At 49.5% G+C, this 22,486-nt stretch overlaps 4 protein-coding genes across 4 annotated transcripts in view; all 4 read left to right on the plus strand.

Moving 5' to 3' along the window:
• The window catches only part of AK88_04982 (uncharacterized protein), a gene marked incomplete at both ends in the record, with an annotated part of 4,112 nt that extends 3,409 nt beyond the window's left edge, over positions 1 to 703 (plus strand). The window contains one exon of the mRNA XM_012482586.1: positions 72 to 703. Within this exon, the coding sequence (XP_012338009.1) occupies positions 72 to 703 (632 nt within the window). The remainder of the gene's footprint in view (positions 1 to 71) is intronic.
• Positions 704 to 1,251: 548 nt separating this feature from the next.
• AK88_04983 (uncharacterized protein) lies at positions 1,252 to 8,380 on the plus strand (the record flags this gene model as incomplete). The annotated part of the gene is made up of 8 exons (XM_012482587.1): positions 1,252 to 1,373; positions 2,262 to 2,368; positions 2,562 to 2,599; positions 2,771 to 4,075; positions 4,247 to 5,072; positions 5,467 to 5,745; positions 6,261 to 6,991; positions 7,166 to 8,380. The coding sequence occupies 8 exons, from the start codon at positions 1,252 to 1,254 to the stop codon at positions 8,378 to 8,380; spliced, it is 4,623 nt and encodes a 1,540-aa protein (XP_012338010.1).
• Positions 8,381 to 10,315: 1,935 nt separating this feature from the next.
• Positions 10,316 to 14,600, plus strand: AK88_04984 (uncharacterized protein; the record flags this gene model as incomplete). Its single annotated transcript, XM_012482588.1, has 5 exons — positions 10,316 to 11,168; positions 11,892 to 12,296; positions 12,721 to 13,258; positions 13,335 to 13,462; positions 13,558 to 14,600. The coding sequence occupies 5 exons, from the start codon at positions 10,316 to 10,318 to the stop codon at positions 14,598 to 14,600; spliced, it is 2,967 nt and encodes a 988-aa protein (XP_012338011.1).
• A 1,678-nt stretch (positions 14,601 to 16,278) lies between these two features.
• AK88_04985 (uncharacterized protein) lies at positions 16,279 to 20,170 on the plus strand (the record flags this gene model as incomplete). The annotated part of the gene is made up of 4 exons (XM_012482589.1): positions 16,279 to 17,092; positions 17,504 to 18,007; positions 18,424 to 18,908; positions 19,085 to 20,170. The coding sequence occupies 4 exons, from the start codon at positions 16,279 to 16,281 to the stop codon at positions 20,168 to 20,170; spliced, it is 2,889 nt and encodes a 962-aa protein (XP_012338012.1).
• Between the last annotated feature and the right edge of the window lie 2,316 nt (positions 20,171 to 22,486).

Raw genomic sequence — 22,486 nt, forward strand, 5'->3', positions numbered from 1 at the left:
GACCCTTCTTTCTGTACCACTTGTGTCCTTTGTTTTTTTTATCATCTACTCTTTTTTCTTCCTTTTTGCAGGTGCAGCGGCGAAGCCTGTTGCGACGAAACCAGAGGTACCACCAGCTAAGGTACCAGAGGTACCAAAGGAGGTTGTTCCTGAGAACAAACCTTCGGAGGCAGGTGCTGGGACAGATGGAAGAGGACGCTCCGAGGAGTCCGCAACGGGACCCGTACCACAACCCCCACCTGCGGAACCACCCTCGACACCATCATCACCTCCAGCGCCACCAGCAGGGAACACACACGTAGGCAGGGCACATAAAAGAGGGCCAGAGGACGGGGCACCTGCAGGATCAGCACGGGGAGGACAACCATCATCAACATCACAAGATCCGGCGACCTCGGGAACAGGACCCGCAGTGACGCACACTGACAATACAGGTAAGTGTACAAGTACAACCGCAGTTCATGTGGCGAAGAATGCAGGCAAGGGCATCCAAGGTGCCTCATCCACCACCACCCTTTCTTTTGTGTCGAGCCCAGACGCTAATAATGAATGTGAGAAGAAGTCCAAGGACTCGGGACCAGGTAGTGTCCTGAGTGCATTTCGACAACAACAACAAAAAGAAAAAAAAAGAAACAACAATTTCCGCAGAGACAGGGAGCGACACCACGGAGACAGGGGCAGAGAGAAACCAAACGTCGAATGAGAGTGAGCGCGCCGATAGACAGCCGCGACAGGTAGCGCGACGTAGAAACGTCGACACACACACATACTGTGTGTTGTGTGTTGTGTGTGGGAGACAGAGAGAGTCTTTTCCAGGGGTGGCACCCTACCCCCGTCTCCCCGCGTCGGCGGTCAACCGTGAGCGCCCGACAGTGGTCATAACCGTGGGCAAAACCATCCGAAACATAACTTCGGTTTCTTCCATGTTTTTCTGTCGCACTGGGTACCCATATACGACCTGAACCAGGGGAAACCAACGAGACAACGGATCAAAAAAAACCAGCAGCAGCACCAGCAGCGGCAACCCCGCAGATGCACAAACTGCGCTTGTGGAAACAATGGGTTGCCCAACAACATCGGCAAATGCGTATGTATAACGCGGAGGCGTGGTTTCAACATTTGTTGAATAATGTAGAGCAGCAGACAGCATCGCAAAAAGGCGAAGTACCTGGCGTGGAATATGCAATGTTCGCAGAACATATGCTACGCGTGAGAAATGCACAACGCACGCAACTGCATCCGCAACTGTACATGAAAAAACCGTTAACCGCTAAAACATGGATACTTATCCTGGCATTAGTCATAGAACAGTGCGAGCTCGAATGTCGTTTGCAGCAGACGGAGTCATATGTGGATGATCTATTACAGAATATGTGACATTCGGATGACGGGGCATATGAATGGGAAATAACGCCTGCTAACCGTACACGACTTTTACTTCATTATGTAATATACATAATGTATTTCGGGTTTACATTATTCCATACCGTCTTTTTTTTTTTGCTGCTCTGTTCTGCTTACTTGTGCTGACTTTTGCTTTGTTTTGTTCTTTTTCTGTGTAGTCCACTTTTAACATGACCATAGGCACACGGTGGTACCGGTTACATGCATATAAAATGTAGATTTAAATGCATACTATGACGGGGTGTGTATTCTCCTTTATGTGAAGTTAATTATTAACAGATGCGCACGTGCATTCTAATGGTGTAGAGTAGCACTAATATAGCATGCGAATAATCATTCGAGTATAAGGAGAGTTTGTCTCTCCGCGCAAACGCGGCCGCGTACACCGCATTGTAGCCGAGTGTAACAACGATTCGACGCAATGGCTGAGTGTAAGAACGGAGGGAGAGATTGTCTCTCCGCGCACACGCGTCGACCAACGTGGCAAATGGTAACCACGATTCGACGAAGTGGCCGCGTGGCCCGGAGAGGCGTTGACGGGAGAGGCGTTGACGGAGACGGCGTTCACGGAGACCCGGTGACGGAGAGACGGCGTTGACGGAGAAGCGTTGACGGAGAACGGAGTGACGGAGACGCGTTGACGCAGAAGCGTTGACGGAACAGGCGTTGACGCAAGAGGCGTTGTCGGAGACGGTGTGACGTAGACGCGTTGACGGACAAGGCGTTGACGGAGAGGCGTTGACGGACAGAAGCGTTTACGGAAGAGGCGTCGACGGAGACAGCCTGACGGAGAAGCGCTAACGGAGACGGGATGTGTGTATATTTTTTTTGTTGTTGTTGTTATTGAGCGTCCGTAGTAGTAGTAGAAGTAGTAGTAGTAGCAGTAGTAGTAGTAGCAGTAGTAGTAGTAGAAGTAGTAGCAGTAGTAGTAGTAGCAGTAGTAGTAGTAGTAGTGGTAGTACTCGTACTTTTTTTTTTAAGACGGGGAATAAAACGCGTTCAATATGATCGGGCTTTTTGATGAGGCCATACTGTATTTTCTACGGGCATGGGACGCGTTTCTCCGGACCAGGAACATAACCGACGCACGGACATATTGGGTAAGTTCAACTATACAGGACGTTCAGACACAGATGGGCCACAATACATTTGTGCAGGCAAGGCGTATGTACACGTCATAAATGCAGACGTACAGGTGCGAACGCACTGTTTATACGCGTATCCTGCACGTGAGTGAGATATTTACAGGGCAACGGCAAAAAACACACACACTGCACACATCACCCAAGGACGAATATGGCAGTGCAGTAAAATACAACATACGGCGCATTATTAACTATACATGTATGAATTATGCCACACGCAGGAACTAATTCGCCGTGAGGTTGATGACATATTCAATGAGTTACGCAGCAGAATTGGCTACACACATGGCAACATCTCTGGCTTATGTGGGGATATTGAACAACAGCATTCGGCATGCATAAAACGGTGTCGGGAAATTGTAAATTTAATGCTATACATGAAAGGGTATGATTATGACACAAATGGATGGAAGAGAAGGGACGTTAACGAGAATACCATAGACGAGTTCAGAGAATATTTAAGATGTGTACTAGCAGGAGAGGCTTTAGTACGAGTCTATGGGAGCAATCGTGATCATGTGGACGTAATGAATAAGGTTAAAGACGAATTAACACCAGGTAAAACATTTATGCAGCAGACACTTGAAAGTGGAATATGTGAAAACAGAGATTGGGGGAAGGTGATATTCCAATCAAAGAGTCTGGGAACTGCCCTACATAATCGATTACACGACCTCAATAAAACTTGGCCGCAAGTTAGAGCAGGTGCTGGGCACGCAGCAAGAACATGTGGATGGGATGATACAGACGGAACTGCGCACACTGACGAACCATGCAATGAGAACGACGTGGTGATAACAGAAGACGACGCGCTCATGAAGACAATAAGGCACTCGGTGCAAGCAGCAGACACCTTTCCGAACGCACGGAGGGTGTTACACGACATGCAAAAACAAGGGGGATACACGGGGCGCTGTGACATAGAGACGAAGATAAAGGAGAAGGTCAAGGAAATGGAAAAGACTGTGAGAAAGACGGTAACTACCGCTGCGCGTGGCCAAGTGCCACGAGGACAAGGATTAGGCAGTGTAGGGGGAGCAGGAGGGGCAGGATTTGGTGGAAGAGGTGGAAATGGTGCAGGAGGAGGAAGGGGAAGGGGGGAAACTCCCTCCAGCCAGCGCCCTGGCCCCGGAACAGGACCAGCGAGAGGACCAAGACCACAACCAGCACCAAGACCCCCTCCACCACCGAGGCCACCACGGCCATCGCGACCAGCAGACGAGGGGACACCACCATCAGTGGCCAAGTCACAACCGGGTAATACGAATGAAGCCGCCGCCAAACCCGCCCCGGCCAAACCAGCACCGGGCAAACCAGTAGCGGGGAAACCGGGAGTCGCGGCCACACCGTCATCGGGAAGTGGCACGACGACGACATCATCTGGTGGTGGCGATCGTGGTGGTGGTGGTAAGGGTGGTGCCACTGCCGCAGGGAAGGGGACGCAGGCCGCAACAGCAGATAATTGTGATTGGAAGAGCATATTGAAGGAAGACAAGACGCAAGTATACGTGCTGGGTCATACTAGTGTAAGTTAAAGTTAAACAAGAAAGACAAAGGAAGTGAGAGACACAGAGGACAGAAGGAGACATTATTCATAAGGTATATATAACTAGGGGAGTGTACATGTATTGAGCAGGAAGGATATCGTGTTGACACATGAACATGAGCATTTTTCTATTTCCGTGTGCCTAATACAGAAGCAGGAACTGCAAAGCATGAAGAACGTGTTGGAGCAATTTATTGATTATATGCAAAAGAAGGAGGATATGATGGATGCATACGGTGTAAATTGTGAAAACTCTGGTTGGGATGATATAGACCAAGCATCAACATATTACACGGGTCAGACAGTAGCGGACGTCATACGGTGCCGACTCATGACGGGTGCATTGTGGTTTGCAAACGGTGATAATATAAAAGGGTACAGCACAAATATGGATGAAACGCAGAACAGGCTAAGATGCGAGCTAGCGAATGCATTCGGGTACCTACTGCAAAGAAAGTATTGTGACCATAAGACAGCGTGGAAACGAGGTGTAAAGTATGCCTGGAAGACACTGCTAAACATGCGTGGGGGGGGTGGAATAGGCGAACATGGACGGGGTCCTGTAATTGACGGAAGGTGCACAGAATGTGGGTATGATGTTAGCCGGGCGATTGGGAGAGTAATAAAAGGAGAACTGGTAGAATTGTTAATACACGAAGCAGACATAATGGGGAAAATAGAACAAATGCAGAGAACGGTGGACTGTGCGGAGGAGTGGGCGCATTATCTTAACACACCAGGAAACAAGGATACTGAAACTGGGAAATTGAGCCTAGAAGGAAGACAGAAGATGAAGCCGGCAGAGAGGCACGTAAGGGAGAAGGCAAAGAAGGTCTTTAAAGAAGCGGAGAAGAAGGTAGAACAGAGAATTACAGAAATTCAAGGTAAGCACAATCAGGACAAGCATGATAAGAATACGCCTAGTACGAATACAAATAGTACCCCCGGCATGAATACGACCAATACGGCTAGAACAAGTTCGTACGGATGGACGGCCACAACACGCACCGGCGCACAACCACGCGCGGGGGAACAGCACAACAGCACAGGGCGGCACATCTTCGCTGCCTCACGTAGTGTGAGCGCTGAGCACAGCGGCCACGACGGCAGCGGTCGCGGTGACGACGGAGAATGGACAAGATGACGGCGACAAATAAAAGTTGCACTGCTATCACCTCCGTCCACCGAGTGCGCCCCCCTTTCTTCCTATCGTTGTCCTCTTCTAACAACGTGCGCGCTCTCTAACACCGTACGCTTGCTGCCGCTACCTGATCGAACCGTCCCGGCCCCTTCTTTCTGTCTACCACTTGTGTCGCTTTTTTTTTTTTATCATCTTTCTCATCCATCTTTCTTCCGTTGTCCTCATTACAGGCGCAGCGAAGCCGGCGGCGACGCAGCCGGAAACATCAGATACTGGAGTAGGGCGGTCACAAACACCTGCATCCCCACCAGCGCCAGGGGCAGTAGGAAAAAAAAATGATACAGGTGATGCAACACCAAAGGGACCAACGGAAACATCAGGTGAGGAAAAGTGTAAGCAGAATCTGCGGAACAATGCGTCCAGTTCCGGTGGTATTGTTATAACTCCAACCTGCACGCCCGATGAAGATTTAGGCGGAGGAAAAGCACTCACAGATGCTATTGCCCACGGTAACGCATTTCGAGAGCACACATACAAAAGAACCGTTCAATAGTCATACAAGAGGACAGAAAACACCACAAATACACAATTTCCGGAGACACAGGGAGAGACAACACGGAGAGAGAGAAACCACGCAGAGAGAGAAACCAAACGTCGAATGAGAATGAGGGGCACAGCAGCGGGCAGAAGCCGCGGACAACCCGCGGGAAGTAGAGAGACGTAGCCACGTAGACGTCGACAGATAGACGTAGACGGACGTCGACAGAGCGACACCCACACTGTCTGTGTTGTGTGTTGTGTGTGGGAGACAGAGAGAGAGTCTTTTCCCGTGGTGGCACCTGCCACTCTGCCCCGGCCGGTCTCCTGCCTCGATGCCCGTCTTCCGTCCCCGTGGCACCATGTGGCCAACCGTGTGGCTACCCATCCAGCGACGGCCCCTGTGGACGACCGTGAACCGTACAAAACTTCAGTTTCATTATCACCTTCATTCTTCCCTATTCTTCCCGTTCACTTGGATTTACAGGTGAGGACACAACTACACCTCCAACGGATAAAGTACAGGACGCCACAAAGGACACAGTACAAGTGGAACCTAAGGGAGTAGATGATGTGGGCACATCTCAGCCAACGAACCCAGACAAGAGTCCTGACTCGAAGGACCAAGTTGATCCGAAGCCTCCAGAGGGTACCGTTACAAACACTGTGGACAACTCTGCAGGCAGTAGCGAAGCAGGTACTGGGAACGCGGCCGCATCCCCCGATGCACAATTACCAATCTCTCAGGGAGCACCAGCACAGGCTGCAAAGAACACCCCCCCATCCGATCCGCATGGATCCACTGGTGCAGCCGGTGCTGCCGTTATCGATGGCGGCAACGATGACCCCCCTCCTCTCAATCCACCCAAACCCAAACCGAACCCGAACCCAAATCAATCGGGGTCCAGCGGCAGCAGCGGCGCACCGTCGACAGGAGGTACTGGAGGTGGTGTTTCTGGTGGGGAAGTAACGGCAGGTGGTAGTGGTGGTGTTAATGGTGGTGTTCGTGGTGGCGGTAGTGGCAGTGGTGCAGGTGCTGGAGTTGGTGGAGCCGGTGGTTCCCCTCCTTCCAGTGGCCAGACTCCAGAAACCAAAGACCAACCTCTTCCTACCCTCCCTCCGTCGAAACCCTTCGACCCCAAGGACCTCATCCCCTACACCGCCGCGATCATTCCCGCGGTGGTTGGTATTGGCATCATTGCGTTTTTCCTCTGGAAGGTAAGTATATACGACAATGCGGGCATGCTGCATGTGCAGGATGTTTATACCTCAGAACATCCCAACCGGCTCCAATATATGATCGTTCTAACACAAATGCACTCTTCTACATCCGCGTTCATTCCTTTTATCCTACCGTCCTCACCCTGCTCTTTACCCCCTTTTTCTGCTTAGTATTTTGCGCACCTCGCCAAACGACGACGAACATATCGAACCGTTCGTGACGTGCCGTCACCGCCACTCGACGAAGAAATTCTAGACCATCTACAACGCGGCGAACTGCCGCCACCCGATTACGGGTACACGATGATTAGGGATAGGCGGCCTGCATCTGCTGCCGCTCGACGACGACCGCAACCACGCGTGCATAAACGCACGATTATCGAGCTACATCTAGAGGTGCTCCACGAATGTGAAGCGGCCGCGTGGGAAAACGTCCAAGACGACTATTTGCAGATTGTCGTGGAGGACTTTGCGAAGGATTTGATGTGGGATCTGATGCGGGAAGAGCACAGGAATAACAATATCGTGGGTGTTTCTACGTCAGACCAGGGTCCTCGATGGAACACTGTTTCCTCCACCCTGGACCCACCCACTGACATCGAACGAACGGACGCATCTCCACGTAACGCAGAGCACCCCGATCCATGGCGTTGTATGGAAAACATACCGTTAGAAACGCACCCTTGTCGACCTAATGACTGCGATCCATGGAAGTGTATGGAAACGACAGAGTTACACACGGCCCCTTGTCGACCTAACGAAGATAACCCCGATCCATGGAGTTGTATGGAACATATCGAGTTAGATGCACCACACAGTCGTGCTCATTCCAACCCCGACCACGCGCCTTCGGACTACACTTATTGGATTAACTGGATTCACCGCAACAAACATATTCTGCGGGACTGCACGACGCAGCCGTGGTTTCTGCAATTAAAAGCGGATTGGAAACAATATTATCAACAACATACGGCAGACGAACACAACGGGCACCGTGAACTCGGTGAGGCACCCACCCCGCCGATGCAGAAATTGGATCTGTGGAAACAGTGGGTTTCCCAACAACATCGGCAAATGAGTGTACATAGGCAGCAGGAGTGGTTTACACATTTGTTGAATAATGTAGAGGACGAGAGACAATCGCAAAAAGGCGAAGTACCTGCAGTTGACACAGACTTAGAAGTGGAAAATGCAATGGCAACAGACGATCTGCTACGCGTGAGAGATATACCATGCACGCAACTGCATCCGCAACTGTACCTCAACAAGCCGCTATGCGCTAAAACATGGATACTCATCCTGGCATTAATCATAGAAGAGAGCGAGCTTGAAAGCCGTTTGCAGCAGACGGAGTTATGTGTGGATGCTTTATTGCAGAAGCTCTGACATTAGTATGACGCGGCATATGAATGGAAAATAACGCATGCTGACCGTACACCACTTTTACTTCATTATGTGATATACATAATATATTTCGTGTTTACATTATTCCATACCTTCTTTTTTTTTCTGCACTGTTCTGCTTGTGCTTACTTTTGCCTTGTTTCGTTCTTTTTCTGTGTAGTCCACTTCTTTTAACATGACCATAGGAACCGGTGGGCACCGGTTAAATGCATATAAAATGTAGATTTACATGAATAATATGACGGGGTAGAATTCTGCTTTATGTGAAGTTAATTATTAAAAGCTGAGCAAGTGCATTCTAAGGGTATAGTGCAGCACTAATATAGAATGCGCATACGCATTCGAGTATAAGGAGAGCTTGTCTCTCCGAGCAAACGCGGCCGCGTAAACTGCATTGTAGCCGAGTGTAAGAACGTACACATTGTCTCTCCGAGCAAACGCGTCGACGACGTAGCCGCGTGCACGACGGAGGAGGATTGTCTCTTCGAGCAAACGCGGCCACGTGCAAGACGGATTCGACGAAGTAGCCGAGTAACGCGGCCGAGTGCAACAAGGACGAGGATTGTCTCTCCGAGCAAACGCAGCCGCTTGTAACAACGATTCGACGAAGTAGGCGCGTAAGCATTGTGCCGAGGGTAAGAACGGAGGGAGAGATTGTCTCTCCGAGCAAACGCGTCGACCAACGCGGCCGAGTGCACGAAGCAGGGCATTGTTTCTCCGACCAACGTGGCCTGGTAAGCAGCATTCGACGAAGGATTGTCCGAGTGTAAGAAAGGAGGGAGAGATTGTCTGTTCGAGCAAACGCGTCGACCCACGCGGCCGGGTACACGGGATTGTCGACGAGGTAGCCCAGTACAACGGTTCAATTACGGCGTTCGAGTAAACGATTCAACGACGTAGCCGCGGGAAGGACGGCAGCAACGGCGGCACAAGAATTTGATTTTGTTGTTGTTACTGCGGTTTGTAGGTGTACGCGCACAGAGAGACAGTGTGTGTGACAGCCGTTTAGTGCAGACCGCTGTAGAAAGGGGGGACGGGGTGTATATTCATGACGCGTTGCGTGTGTAGGTTGTGTAGTAGTACTTTTTTTTTTTCCTTTTCTTCTTCACGGGGGGACATTGTGAATGTGTGGAACAGCGCGCGTCTTCTCGAGATTGTGTATAGTATGTTGTTATGCATTTGTACAGGTATGATGTGTGTCGTGCAATTGTTTCTTTTTTTTTTTTTTAGGTAATTTATTTCTAACTTATTTTTGTTCTTCTTTTTACTCGTATTTATTATGGTTCGTTGTGCAACTACGCGTTCTGTATATAAGGAAACGGAGTATATATGTGTATATGTTTAGATAGGTTATATGAATTGATGCATATATACCCCCTGTTCCAGTGGAGAATATTGTTGAGGTTGAAACCACGTTAATGAGTAGTGCATATAGAGGATTATATTTGAAACGTAGACATTGTTAGTAATGCAGTAGCGAAAGATATGCAGAACGATATACGCATTCTGCAAGGAGTGATCTTTTCTATGTTGTTATGATGCGACAAAAATGGCGGCAGATTTAGGGAAGATATTGGCAAAATACGCAACGGATAGGCAGCTACCGGCAGATGATGCGCGCTATCAGGTAATTTCCTATACATACTGGCCGCGTGAGGCGGTGTGAAAAAGGCCGCACATATGTGTGTATAAGAGCAGCATACTAAAGCGTAGCAGCATGTCGGACATGTGCGTGCTTCATATGTACCGCATACGGAACATTTACATGTAACAGGAAGGAAGGGACACATATAATTACATGATTGCCACGGTTGGTGAATAATACTGTGCGACCACATAGATATATGTGCATTGCGTTAAACACAGGCTGCTTTATGGGACGATATACAAACACAACTGGGGATTTTTATTAGGCACATGAAAGATGAAAGTCAGTACGACAATGCTAAGAACTGTGAGAATGCATACTGGGAGCATCCAGCAGAACATGGCAGGCCAGACCAACAACCAAGGCAGATGACCAGGCCAACAGAAAGAGTTATATGCAGACTCATGACGCAAGCGATATATTTTGCAAGTGAATGGACTGATGAAGTAAAGAACAACATAGAGAAGGACGACGCGAACAATAGAGAAATTAAGGGATTAATGAGATGCACAATAGTGGACGTATATAACGACATACTGCGGGCAAATGCATGCGAGGGTCACTGGGGCACATATTACGCCTGGTACACAACACACATAATTTGGGATGCGTTAAAGGACACATTGGGGCAAAACCATTGTAAGCGGGGTATGTACAAGGATATCAAATTAGGGCACTGGCCCATGAGGAATCAGATGAAGACATGGTTACAACAGAACAACCAGGTGCAGCAGAAACTTGCAAAGGAACGCATAAGCGATGGGTGTAAGGGAGGAACCGTAACGCTAGAGCTCGGACAGGGAGACAAGGAAAAGGACGAGAAAGAAGACGACCAAAAGAAAGATGCAGTAAAGCAGCAGGTCACACAAATTTTGGGAGACGTGAAGAAACAAATGGAGAAGGAGGAGACCCAATTGAGGGCCTCACATGCGAAAGCACCCACGGATTCTTATGTGGTAGACGCAGATGCAGACAGTGACGAAGACATCGAGAAAGACATAAAACAAGCAATCGAGAAAGTGCACGAAACATTAAAGCCAGTGATCGAGAACACTGCCGCTGCACAAGCAGCCGCCGCAGCTAAAGCAGCAGCGGCGAAACCGGTGGTAACAACACCGGCAGGTAAGAGCTACGGGAGCCGCACGCATACGAATATACGACTGCGCACGAACACGCCCGTTACCGCTACGGCCTAACACGAATACACGGCCCCATATGGCCCGCTGTGGACCGTATGCATGCCGCCACCAATGCAACGATGCCACCACAGACTCACACGGCAAGAACAACGCAACGGCCACAAACACGCACACGCGACGACAACAACGCGCACATGCGGCGTAACAACAAACCACGCGGCGGCACAGCATAGCGCGGCACATCATCGCTGCCCCACTTCGGTTGAGCGGCGGCAACGAATATGTAGCGACCACGACGGCAGCGGTAGCGGCGCGGACGGAGATGAGTGGCCACGGCAGCGGTAGCGGCGTCACAGTGCTGCGTGGGATGGAGCGGCGTCCAGGGCGAGATGACGGCGACGATGGCAGACGGCGACAAATACAAGTTGTACTGCTACCATCCACCACGACTCAGTCCGCTTGGACGCAGTTCACCGAGTCTTACCTCACCGTGCGCTTGCTGTCGCCTGACCCAATGCACCGCGTGCGCCCCCCTTTGTTCCTGTCTTTGTCCTCTTCTAACAACGTGCGCGCTCTCTAACACCGTGCGCTTGCTGCCGACCTACCCTGCCGCTACCTGACTACACCGTCCCGGCCCCTTTCTTTCTGTACCACTTGTGTCCTTTTTGTATCATTTTGTCGTGTTTGTTCCTTGCTTCATGTGCAGCGAAGAAACCGGAAGATACACCAGCTAAGGCACCAGAGGTACCAACGGAGGTTGTTCCTGAGGAGACAGCACCGACGAAAGGGAATGTGGCACATGGAGTGGCAAGGTCCGATGACTCCGCAACGGGATCCATACCACAACCGCCACCTGCGGCACCACCAAGGACACCATCACCCGCAGGACCAGGACCTGGACAACAACCCCCACCTGCACCAGCAACTACAGACGCGGGGCCGAGTGAACAAGGAGACAAGAAAGGTAAGTGTTCGAGGCAACCCACGGTACTTACATCTGACAACTCAGGCTTGGGACTCCAGGGTGCCACATCGCGCATCACTATCTCCATTGCATCCAGCTCCGAAAACGATGGTGACTGTGACAAGAAGTCCAAAGACACAGGAAAAGGTAGTGTCCTGAGTGAATATCCACAACAAAAACCAAAAAAAAAAAAACAACAACAATTTCCGGGGAGAGAGCCAGAGACACCACGGAGAGCGAGAGAAACCACACGTCGAACGAGAATGCAAGCGGCAGAGCGATCGGCCGAGCGCACGGTCGGCCGCGGGTTGTACACGTAGCCACGTAGACGTCGACAGACAGACAGACACACACACACTGTGTGTGTTGTGTTGTGTTGTGTGTGTTGTGTGGGACAGAGAGAGAGTCTGTTCCCGGGGTGGCACCTGCCAACCACCGTTCGCAACGCGGCCCACCAAGAGCGACGGACCGTCTGGGCAACCAACCATGTGCCACCACCGCTGCAAAAGTTCAGTTTCATCACATTCTGCTTCCTTCCCTTTCCCTGTCTCCCCATTCACCACATGTTCAGGCGATGACGTCATCGATGGCGGTAATGATGACCCCCCTCCTCTCAATCCACCCAAACCAAAACCGAATCCGAACCCAGATCAATCGGGTAGTAGTGGCAGTTTCAGTGACGCTGATTTGGCGGATGGAGTTTCTGGTGGGGAAGGAACAGGCCGAGGTGACGAAGTTGGTGGTGGTGCTGGAGGCGGTAGCACTGGTGGTGCAGGAGGTACAGGTGCAGCAGGTGCTGGAGCAGGTTCCACTGGGACTGTGAAACCAAATTCCTCAGGCACCGATTCTACCGGTCATGGTACTGCAACTACAGGAGGTGCACGGGCTACCCTTACCCCTGCCACCCCGTCCGTGCCGCCCGGCCTCACATGGGAAGATGTCAAGTGGTACACCCCCGCCATGATCCCCGCGGTGGTTGGTATTGGGCTCATTGCGTTCTTCCTATGGAAGGTCAGTATATACGACAATGCGGGCATGCCGGACGTGCAGGATGTTTATACCTCAGCACATCCCTACGGGCTCCAATATATGATCGTTCTAACACAAATGTACTGCTACACCCGTGTTCATTCCTTTTATCCTACCGTCCTCACTCTGCTCTTTACCCCCCTTTTTTCTGCTTAGTATTTTGCGTACCTCGGACAAAAACGACGACGAACATATCGAACTATGCGTGACGTGCCGTCACGGCCACTCGACGAAGAAATATTGCAGCATCTACAACGCGGCGAACTACCGCCACCCGATTACGGGTACACGATGGTTAAGGCCACGCAACCTGCGTCAACATCCGGTAGAGGCCGCCCACCAAGCGTGCATACACGCACGATCATCGAGCTACATCTAGAAGTGCTCCACGAATGTGAAGCAACCGAATGGGAAAGCGTCAAACACGACTATTTGCAGATACTCGTGCAGGAGTTTGCGCAGGAGTTTGCGCGTGACTTGGAGCCCGATGCAACCGGGCACAGTAGTTCCCCGCATGCTGCTACGCCAAACGAGGGTTTATCACGGAACAATGTTTCCTCCACCCTGGATCCACCCACTGACACCGAAGGAACAGATCCATGTCCACCACATGACCCCGATCCATGGAGTTGTATCGAATCCATACAGTTACAACCTGGCCCTTGTTCACCTAATGACTGCGATTCATGGAGTTGTATGGAAACTATACCGTTAGAACATGAAGAGACTCCTGCTGTCTTTCCATCCTCTTCCGACCCCGGGAATGAATGCGCGACCCCCGACCACACTAATTGGATTAACTGGATTGAGCGACACCAGCACCTATTGCAGGCGTCCACGACGCAGCCGTGGTTTCTGCAATTAACAGCGGAATGGAAACAATACCTGAGTGAGCACATGGTGGCAAACGCGGCTCACGGAGTATACGTGCAGCGTGCCTTCGGTGAAGTGGCAACCATGGAAAGGAACAAACTGGATGCATGGAAAGAATGGGTTGCAAAACAACATGAGCTTCTGAATATACATGGTGAGGAGGAGTGGTTTCAACACCTATGGAGTAATATCGAGGAGACCGGAGTAGTAACAGAGCACGACGGCATGCCGGAACAGATACGAATGTTGGAAGGAGTGAGTCACATACACACAGTAGATGAAAAACCGACCACATTTGTAACAGAACACGGGCCAACTGTAGAAAAAGGTTTACAAGTACAAGAAGCACTGGACGGCGGATCAGCTTTGAAAGTGCGACATGTACCACGGCCCCAACCACTGCATAAGCAACCTTACATGAAAAAACCGTTAACCGCTACAATATGGATACTGATCCTGGCATTAGTCATAGAACAGTGCGAGGTCGAACGCAATTTGCAAGAGACGGAGTTATATGTGGATGAACTATTGGACAACATCTGCAATTAAGATGACGGGGCATCTGCATGCGACATAACGCATGCTAACGGTAGACCACTTTTACTTCATTATGTTATATACATAATATATTTCGGGTTTACATTATTCCATACGTTCTTTTTTTTGTTTGTCCTCTGTTCTGCTCTGTTCTGCTTACTTGTGCTTACTTGTGCTTTGTTCTGTGCTTGTTACGTAGACCACTTCTTTTAACATGACCACAGGAACAGGTGGGTACACGTCAAATGCATATAAAATGTAGATTTAAATGAATAATATGAAGGGGTAGTATTCTCCTTTATGTGAAGTTAATTATTACAAGCTGCGCCCGTGCATTCTACGGGTATGGTGCACAACACCTATAGCATGCGCCTACGCATTCGAGTATAAGGAGAGATTGTCTCTCCGCGCAAACGCGGCCGCGTAAACCGCATTGTAGCCGAGTGTCCGCACGATTCGACGCAGTAGCCGCGTGTAACAAGGACGAGAGATTGTCTCTCCGAGCACACGCGTCGACGAAGTAGCCGAGTAAACATATTGTCCGACTGCACCAAGGAGGAGAGATTGTCTGTCCGAGCAGACGCGGCCGCGTAAACCGCATTGTAGCCGCGTGTAAGAAGGAGGAGAGATTGTCTCTCCGAGCAAACGTGGCCGGATACACGGATTGCCACCGAGTGAACGTATTTGACGACGTAGCCGAGTGTAAGAACGGAGGGCGACATTGTCTCTCCGAGCAAACGCGGCCGGGTACCCACAATTCGACGAAACAACCGAGTGTACGACGGCAGCAGCATTGATGTTGTTACTGCGGTTTTTTTGTGTACGCACACAGAGACACAGTGTGTGACGGCGTTTAGTGGACAACGGGGGCGGGGGGTGTATTCATGACGAGTTGCGTGTGTACGGTAGTGTAGTCGTACTTTTTTTTGCTTTCTTTCTTCGTTTTTTTTTTTTTCATTCTTCTATTCTTCGTGTTTTTTGTTGCTTGCTATATTCATTGTCCCATTATTACGTGTACATAAGTTCTACATTATTTAATACTAGTGCACGCATGGGATTGCACTAGGAGGTACAGAACTGGTGGTTTTTGTTCTGTATAGTGTTCTTGTGCTGAACATTAGCGACCAAATTCCTAATACGTAAAGGAGCCATAAAGCCAGAAGGCGCAGATGGGCCATGTAGCCTTTGATGTAGTTCTGATGCAGCATTACGACAACAACAGGCAGTGTAATGTTATAGCTTCCCTGAACAACACAAGGGAAGGACAATGAGTGCAACGGAGTTCACGCACCTATTGGCGCATTATATACGAACAAGAGCAATCCAGGGAGATACAGGCGATGGGCAGGAGTTTAGCGTAAGTTATCGTGAACATTATGTGGGCAGGAGGACTAACTGGACTCATTTGTGTAGAACGGGGAGGGAAACAAACAGACGTATGCAGTTCTGGAGCAATATATGGATAATGTTGATTAGTATTCATGCGTACACTTGCCCAGGAGTATACGGGGCGCAATGGGCCACATACCTATTTATCTATAGGCAAGTTAAAATTACGGAAGGAGTACAATAGAACTACATGTGTAAATTATTTATGTCGTAGGACAAAATATGGACGGATATAAAGAGCATGTTCCGGCAGTTGCGTACATATGTGGATGCGAAAAAGTACGACACCACGATACGGACAATGTGTGATTACAGCATACACAGTGAAGCTTATCTTAAAGGTATACGTAATAAAGTCTTATGCATGGAAGTGGCGACAATATTTTATTATATGGAGGGCTTGCATAAACAGGGGGGCGCACAGAGTACTACGGATCAAGGAGAAGGCGAGCTGTGGAGCTACTTAAGGTGCATGATAGGGACCTGGACCCTCATGAAGTTACATGGAAAGCAGTGTAAAATAAAGGAAATAACGACACATGTTTCCACATTAATGCGTACGATGGAGGAAGGCTTCAATGCTGTAACTAATAGAGACAAATGTGCTTGGGTGCAATTTGAGGCACTAAAAATTGGAACACGCCTTATGGGAGAGGCCATGGACGAATGGATAACCGACTGGAAAGGCAGAAGGCCTAAGATAACTCAGGGCATTAGCGCAGGAGGATGTGATAATGTCGGAGGAGGGCGGATGCGGGCAGCAAGTGCAGCAGGAGATGGACCAAGCAACAACATTGGTATATTGAAAAGTGAGAATTTAGACAAACTACACAGGTTAATCGAGAACAAGGACTACCTACCGAAAGCTAGGGTACGCGACATAATGGTAAAAGTCGGAAATAGTCAGCACACGCAACAAGGTAAAAAAATATTAGAGGACGCAATAAACACTTGGGACCACGAAAGGACTAAAATACCATCCAATGCAGCAGAGACATCAGGAACACCAGCAGCTCCATCGGGCGCGTCAGACACCGGTACTACAGGTAATGCACGTGGCACCAGCAAGCCCGCCACGGCGCCTACTGAGCCGGCTGCAACATCAGGATCGACAGGTAAGGACAGATGGGAGAAAGCACTAATACGACCCGCTACGTACCGTATTGCTCAATATGGATGCCGCCACGGCAACAACAACAACGGTGCGCCACACGCACACGGCGGGAACAATACGCATGCACGGCACAGCACCCCCTCGTTGAGCCGAAGTGTGTGTGTGCGGCGGCCGCCACGACGGTAGCAGTAGCGGCGACGAGGCACAGGACGACGCATGGAACGGACGATGGACGACATGACGGCGACAAATAAAAGTTGCACGGCTACCATCTAGCCCAAGTTCACCGAGTACGCAGTCCATCGAGTCGCCACGGCCGGTACGTGAGCCCACCGTCCCGGCCCCTTCTTTCTGTACCACTGGTGTCCCTTTTTTTTTTTATCATCTTCCTCATTTGTTTTCCTTAATGCAGCCGCCGCCGCGAAACCGGCGGCGACGAAGCCGGTAGGAGATACCGATGACCAAACTAAGGGGAAGGGGAAACAATCGGAGGCCAAAACTCCAGTATCGACACCAGGGGCGTCACCAGCCCGATCAGATCCAACAACTGGGAAAACGAGCGTAGTAGCACCGGGACCCGTACCGCAACCCCCACCTGCGGCACCACCAACGGAAGCAGGGGTTGGAGGAGCCGGAGCAGCAGCACGGGCAGACGGGAACTCCACAGAACCAACGGTTAAGGCTTCGGATGCAAAGTCTCCAGGTAAGGCGCCATGTCCCGACAGCAACGGCAGATCTACAGGTGTCTCCATTAGTTGCGGCAGTACCTCAGATAGTGATCTTGGGCTGACGGATGATGTTCGGCAACTCCTGCAACAGGAAGAGAAGGAGCGCGAACAGGCACCCATTAGTCCTAGCCCCAATTCTGGAACAGGTGACACCAGTAGCATGATCCATGATGCATGCGAATATACCAGTAGAGTAGCATAAAAAACACAAAACAAAAAAAAAAAAAAAAACAAGACACAGCATCTCGAACATCTCGCACAGAGCGAGAAACCAAACGTCCAATGGGAGTGAGCGCGCCGCAGAGCGACGGGGAGACCGGGGAGAGTAAGCCGCCGCCGGAGGTAGCGGCCGGTAGAGGTAGACGTAGAGACGTAGAAAGGTAGACGTCGACGTAGATGCAGACCGACACACACTGTCTGTGTGTTGTGTGTTGTGTGTGCTGTGTCGGAGACAGAGAGAGTCTTTTCACGGAGTGGCACCAGCCAACCATCCAGCGGCGGACCATGTGCCCAACCGACCGGGGTGAACCATCCGAAACATAACTTCAGTTTCATCATACTTCTTCCTTCCCTTTCCCTGTCTCCCCATTCACCAAATGTTCAGGCGATGCCGTCGTTGATGGCACCAACGATGACCCCCCTCCACAGCCGCCAAACACCAATCCACTCGAAACTGTTGGACCGAATCCCGATGACAAGTCCTACGGAATTGATATACCAGGCCTCACTGAAAAACCGTGCTACCAAGAAAATAACACCTGCTCCTCCGGTACTGGTAACAGTAACATTCAAGTTACTGGTGGTTTGCCAGGAGTCCAATCTCCACCTGCTGGAACTAAGAAGGGAGATTTCGAATTACAGCTGACACAGTTAACAGGAATAAGCAGTGTAACACGATCGTTCGCACCACCAAACGTAGAAGATGTCACATTGAATGAAGACAATGAAAATTTATTGAAGACGGGACCTCCGAGTGGTGACGGCCCCTTATTCCCCGACCTAACCGACACCGTCCTTACCGCCACAACCCCCATCCTGTTTTTTCTCACTGCCGCCATCGTGGCCCTTCTTGGTTATTCCCTTTGGAAGGTAAGTATATACGGCAATCCCGGAATCCCGCACGTGCAGGATGTTTATACCTCAGAACATCCCGACGGCCTGCAATACATGATCGTTCTAACACAAATGTACTCCTACACCCGCGTTCATTCCTTTTATCATACCTTCCCCGCCCACCCTGCTCTTTACCCCCTTTTTCTGCTTAGTATTTTGCGTACCTCGGAACAAAACGACGACGAACGTATCGAACAGTGCGTGACGTGCCGTCACCGCCACTCGACGAACAAATACTCGACCATTTACAACGAGGCGACCTACCACCACCGCTCCATTACGGGTACACGATGAGTAGGGAACGACGTCGCGATAAATTTGCCGACCGACGACGACGCCCACCGTGCGTGCATAAACGCACCATCATCGAGCTGCATCTAGAAGTGCTCCACGAATGTGAAGCAGCCGAATGGGAAAACGTCAAAGACGACTATTTGCAAATACTCGTTGAAGAGTTTATGGGGGGCAACAACGGGCACAGTAGTTTCCCGAATGCTGATACGCCAAATGAGGGTTTATCAGGGAGCAATGTTTCGTCCACTGACTCCGACGGCACGGACCCTTCTGCACCTAACGAAGATGACCCCGATCCTTGGAGTTGTATGGAATCCATACAGTTAGAACAAGACGACACTCCTTCTTCCCTTGCATACTGTTCCGACCCCGGGAATGCAAACCTGACCCCCGACCACACTAATTGGATTAACTGGATTGACCGCAACAAGCACCTATTGCAGGACTGCACGACGCAGCCGTGGTTTTTGGAATTAAAAGCGGAATGGAAACAATACCTGCGTGATCACATGCTGGCAACCGAAGACAACGGAGTATCCGCGCAGCGTGAACTCGGTGAGCACGCCAACATCCCATCCGTAGAGATGAAGCAAGATGCCTGGAAACAGTGGGTTGCAAAGCAACATGCGCTTATGAATACATATAGTGCGCAGGTGTGGTTCCAACATTTGTTGAATAATGTACACGAGGAGACAGTGCCGCAAAAAGGCGAAGTATCAGTAGTCGAAAAAGACTTAAAAGTGGAAACAGTAAATGCAGCACATGTGCTAAGAGCAAGAGATATACCAGGCCCCCAAACACTGCATCAGGACGCACATACAAAGAAGCACTTACTTGCCAAATTGTGGATACTCCTGCTCGCGTCGGTAATCGAACAATGTGAAATCGAGAGAAGTGTGCAGGATAGGGAGTCATATGTAGATGCTCTATTGCACCAGCTCTGACATTAGGATGACGGCGCATATGCATGCGAAATAACGCATGCTAACATTAGACCACTTGTACTTCATTATGTGATATACGTAATATATTTCGGGTTTACATTATTACATACCTTCTTTTTTTGTTCTGCTCTGTTCTGTTTACTTGTGCTTACTTTTGCCTTGTTTTGTTCTTTTTCTGTGTAGTGAACTTCTTTTAATATGTCCATGCGGACAGGGTGGTACCGGTTAAATGCATATAAAACGTAGATTTACATGAATAATATGAAGGGGTAGAATTCTCCTTTGTGTGACGTTAATTATTAACAGATGCGCACGTGCATTCTACGGGTACAGTGCAGAACAAATATAGCATGCGAATACGCATTCGAGTATAAGGAGAGATTGTCTCTCCGAGCAAACGCGTCGACCAACGCGGCCGAGTGCACGAAGCAGGGCATTGTTTCTCCGACCAACGTGGCCTGGTAAGCAGCATTCGACGAAGGATTGTCCGAGTGTAAGACAGGAGGGAGAGATTGTCTGTTCGAGCAAACGCGTCGACCCACGCGGCCGGGTACACGGGATTGTCGACGAGGTAGCCGAGTGTAAGAACGGAGGGAGACATTGTCTCTCCGAGCAAACGTGGCCGCGTAAACGCGATTGGCCTAATGTAAGAAGGAGGAGAGATTGTCTCTCCGAGCACACGTGGACGCGTAAACACGACTGTCCGAGTGAAGCAGTTCGACGCCGTAGCCGAGTGTAAGCAGCAGGAGGATTGTCTGTCCGAGCACACGCGTCGACCAAAGCGGCCGAGTGTACGAAGGTTTCGACGAAGTAGCGGAGTGAGGGATCCAGAGAGGGAGCATAGAGCAGGAGCAGAGAGAGTGAGCGCGGCGGGGAGCGAAGGAACACACATATTATGTGGGGCAGCAATAACGGCGTCAACGACGGCGACAACGACGGTAGCACGAAGAAGGACGCATTGATGTTGTTATACTGCGGTTTTGTTGTGTACGCGCACAGAGAGACAACGTGTGTGTGCAGGCGTTTAGTGGAGACCGGTGTAGAAAGGGCGCCGGGGGTGTATATTCATGACGTGGTGTAGTATTTTTTCTATGTTTTTGCCTTTTTTTTTTTTTTTTTCTTTTGTTTTTTTCTTTTCTTTTTTTCTTTTTTTCATACGTGCGTTATGGGAATTGAAGTAAATGGCAGAGTTATTTGTAGTATATAGTGTTAGGAAGCAGTACATGCAGAATATTGTATAGTAGCAGATTATTCTGATTCATATAATCAGGTTAGTTTACGCATTGGGATTATAACCTGATGGCACAGTTATTTTGTAAATAGTCTTCGTCTTTCCTTTTGTACATATTTCTGTCTCTTTTTTTACATTGTTTCTCTTTCCTCCCTTGTTGTACTCTTCATTCTATTCTTCTTATGCGTGCCCTTCAGTCTTTTTAGTCGGTTCCTCTTTTTCAGTTGTATGGCACGCCTATGTAGAAGTTGAATGAATTAAAAATTTGTAGTGTGTACATGTTAGCTAGCATAAATGAGAAAGGGGAAACCTATGATTCATGCACAACAGGAAGTATCATAGTCAACGGTACAGCTTGTGCGGGAATAACAAATTCATTAGATACTGCAATGATATGCGAAGCGTATGAATAGTGACCTAGTTATGTAGTAGTATCATGGCAGCGCAATTCGTAGAATTACTGGCAGAGTGGCTAATACGCAGGCAAGGACAGGGAATTGACGGTTTTTACGAGGTAGGTTATGGTACGCACAGAATGCAAAAGAGCACAGCGCACGCAGCGCATAGGTGAGTGTACTGATGTGCTCACCAGGAAAGTGTGTTACCAGTATATATATGACTATGGCGGATATTGCATTGGCATAGTGTGTACAAGATCAGTGCTTGGACAGTAAGTATTGAACTATGAGTATTCACATACGTCATGTACTAGCAGCATTATGCCGTTGAAACATTCGGGGTCGCTACTTTACCCTTTACAGAGACAAATATGGGCAGATATGAAAAATATGGTAGACAAGTTTCTTACCTATATGGAAAAAGATAATGCCACATTTGCGCAATCGTGTGATGATCAAGGATGGGGGCCGTACAAAATCAAAAATTGGCATAATGCTGACGACACAGTTGTATGCAAAATGATGGTGCCGGCATTATTTTTCATGAATGGCTGGGGGACGAGTGCAGACGGGGGATACGATGCTTCGGCAGTAGGAGACCCATTACAGACATATATCAGGTGCATAATTGCGAATGTAATTATGTTCCAGTTGATAAGAGCAAACTGTGGGAGAAATCAAGGTATA

The sequence above is a fragment of the Plasmodium fragile genome (assembly GCF_000956335.1).
Source record: "Plasmodium fragile strain nilgiri unplaced genomic scaffold supercont1.86, whole genome shotgun sequence".
Classification (NCBI taxonomy): Eukaryota; Apicomplexa; class Aconoidasida; order Haemosporida; family Plasmodiidae; genus Plasmodium; species Plasmodium fragile.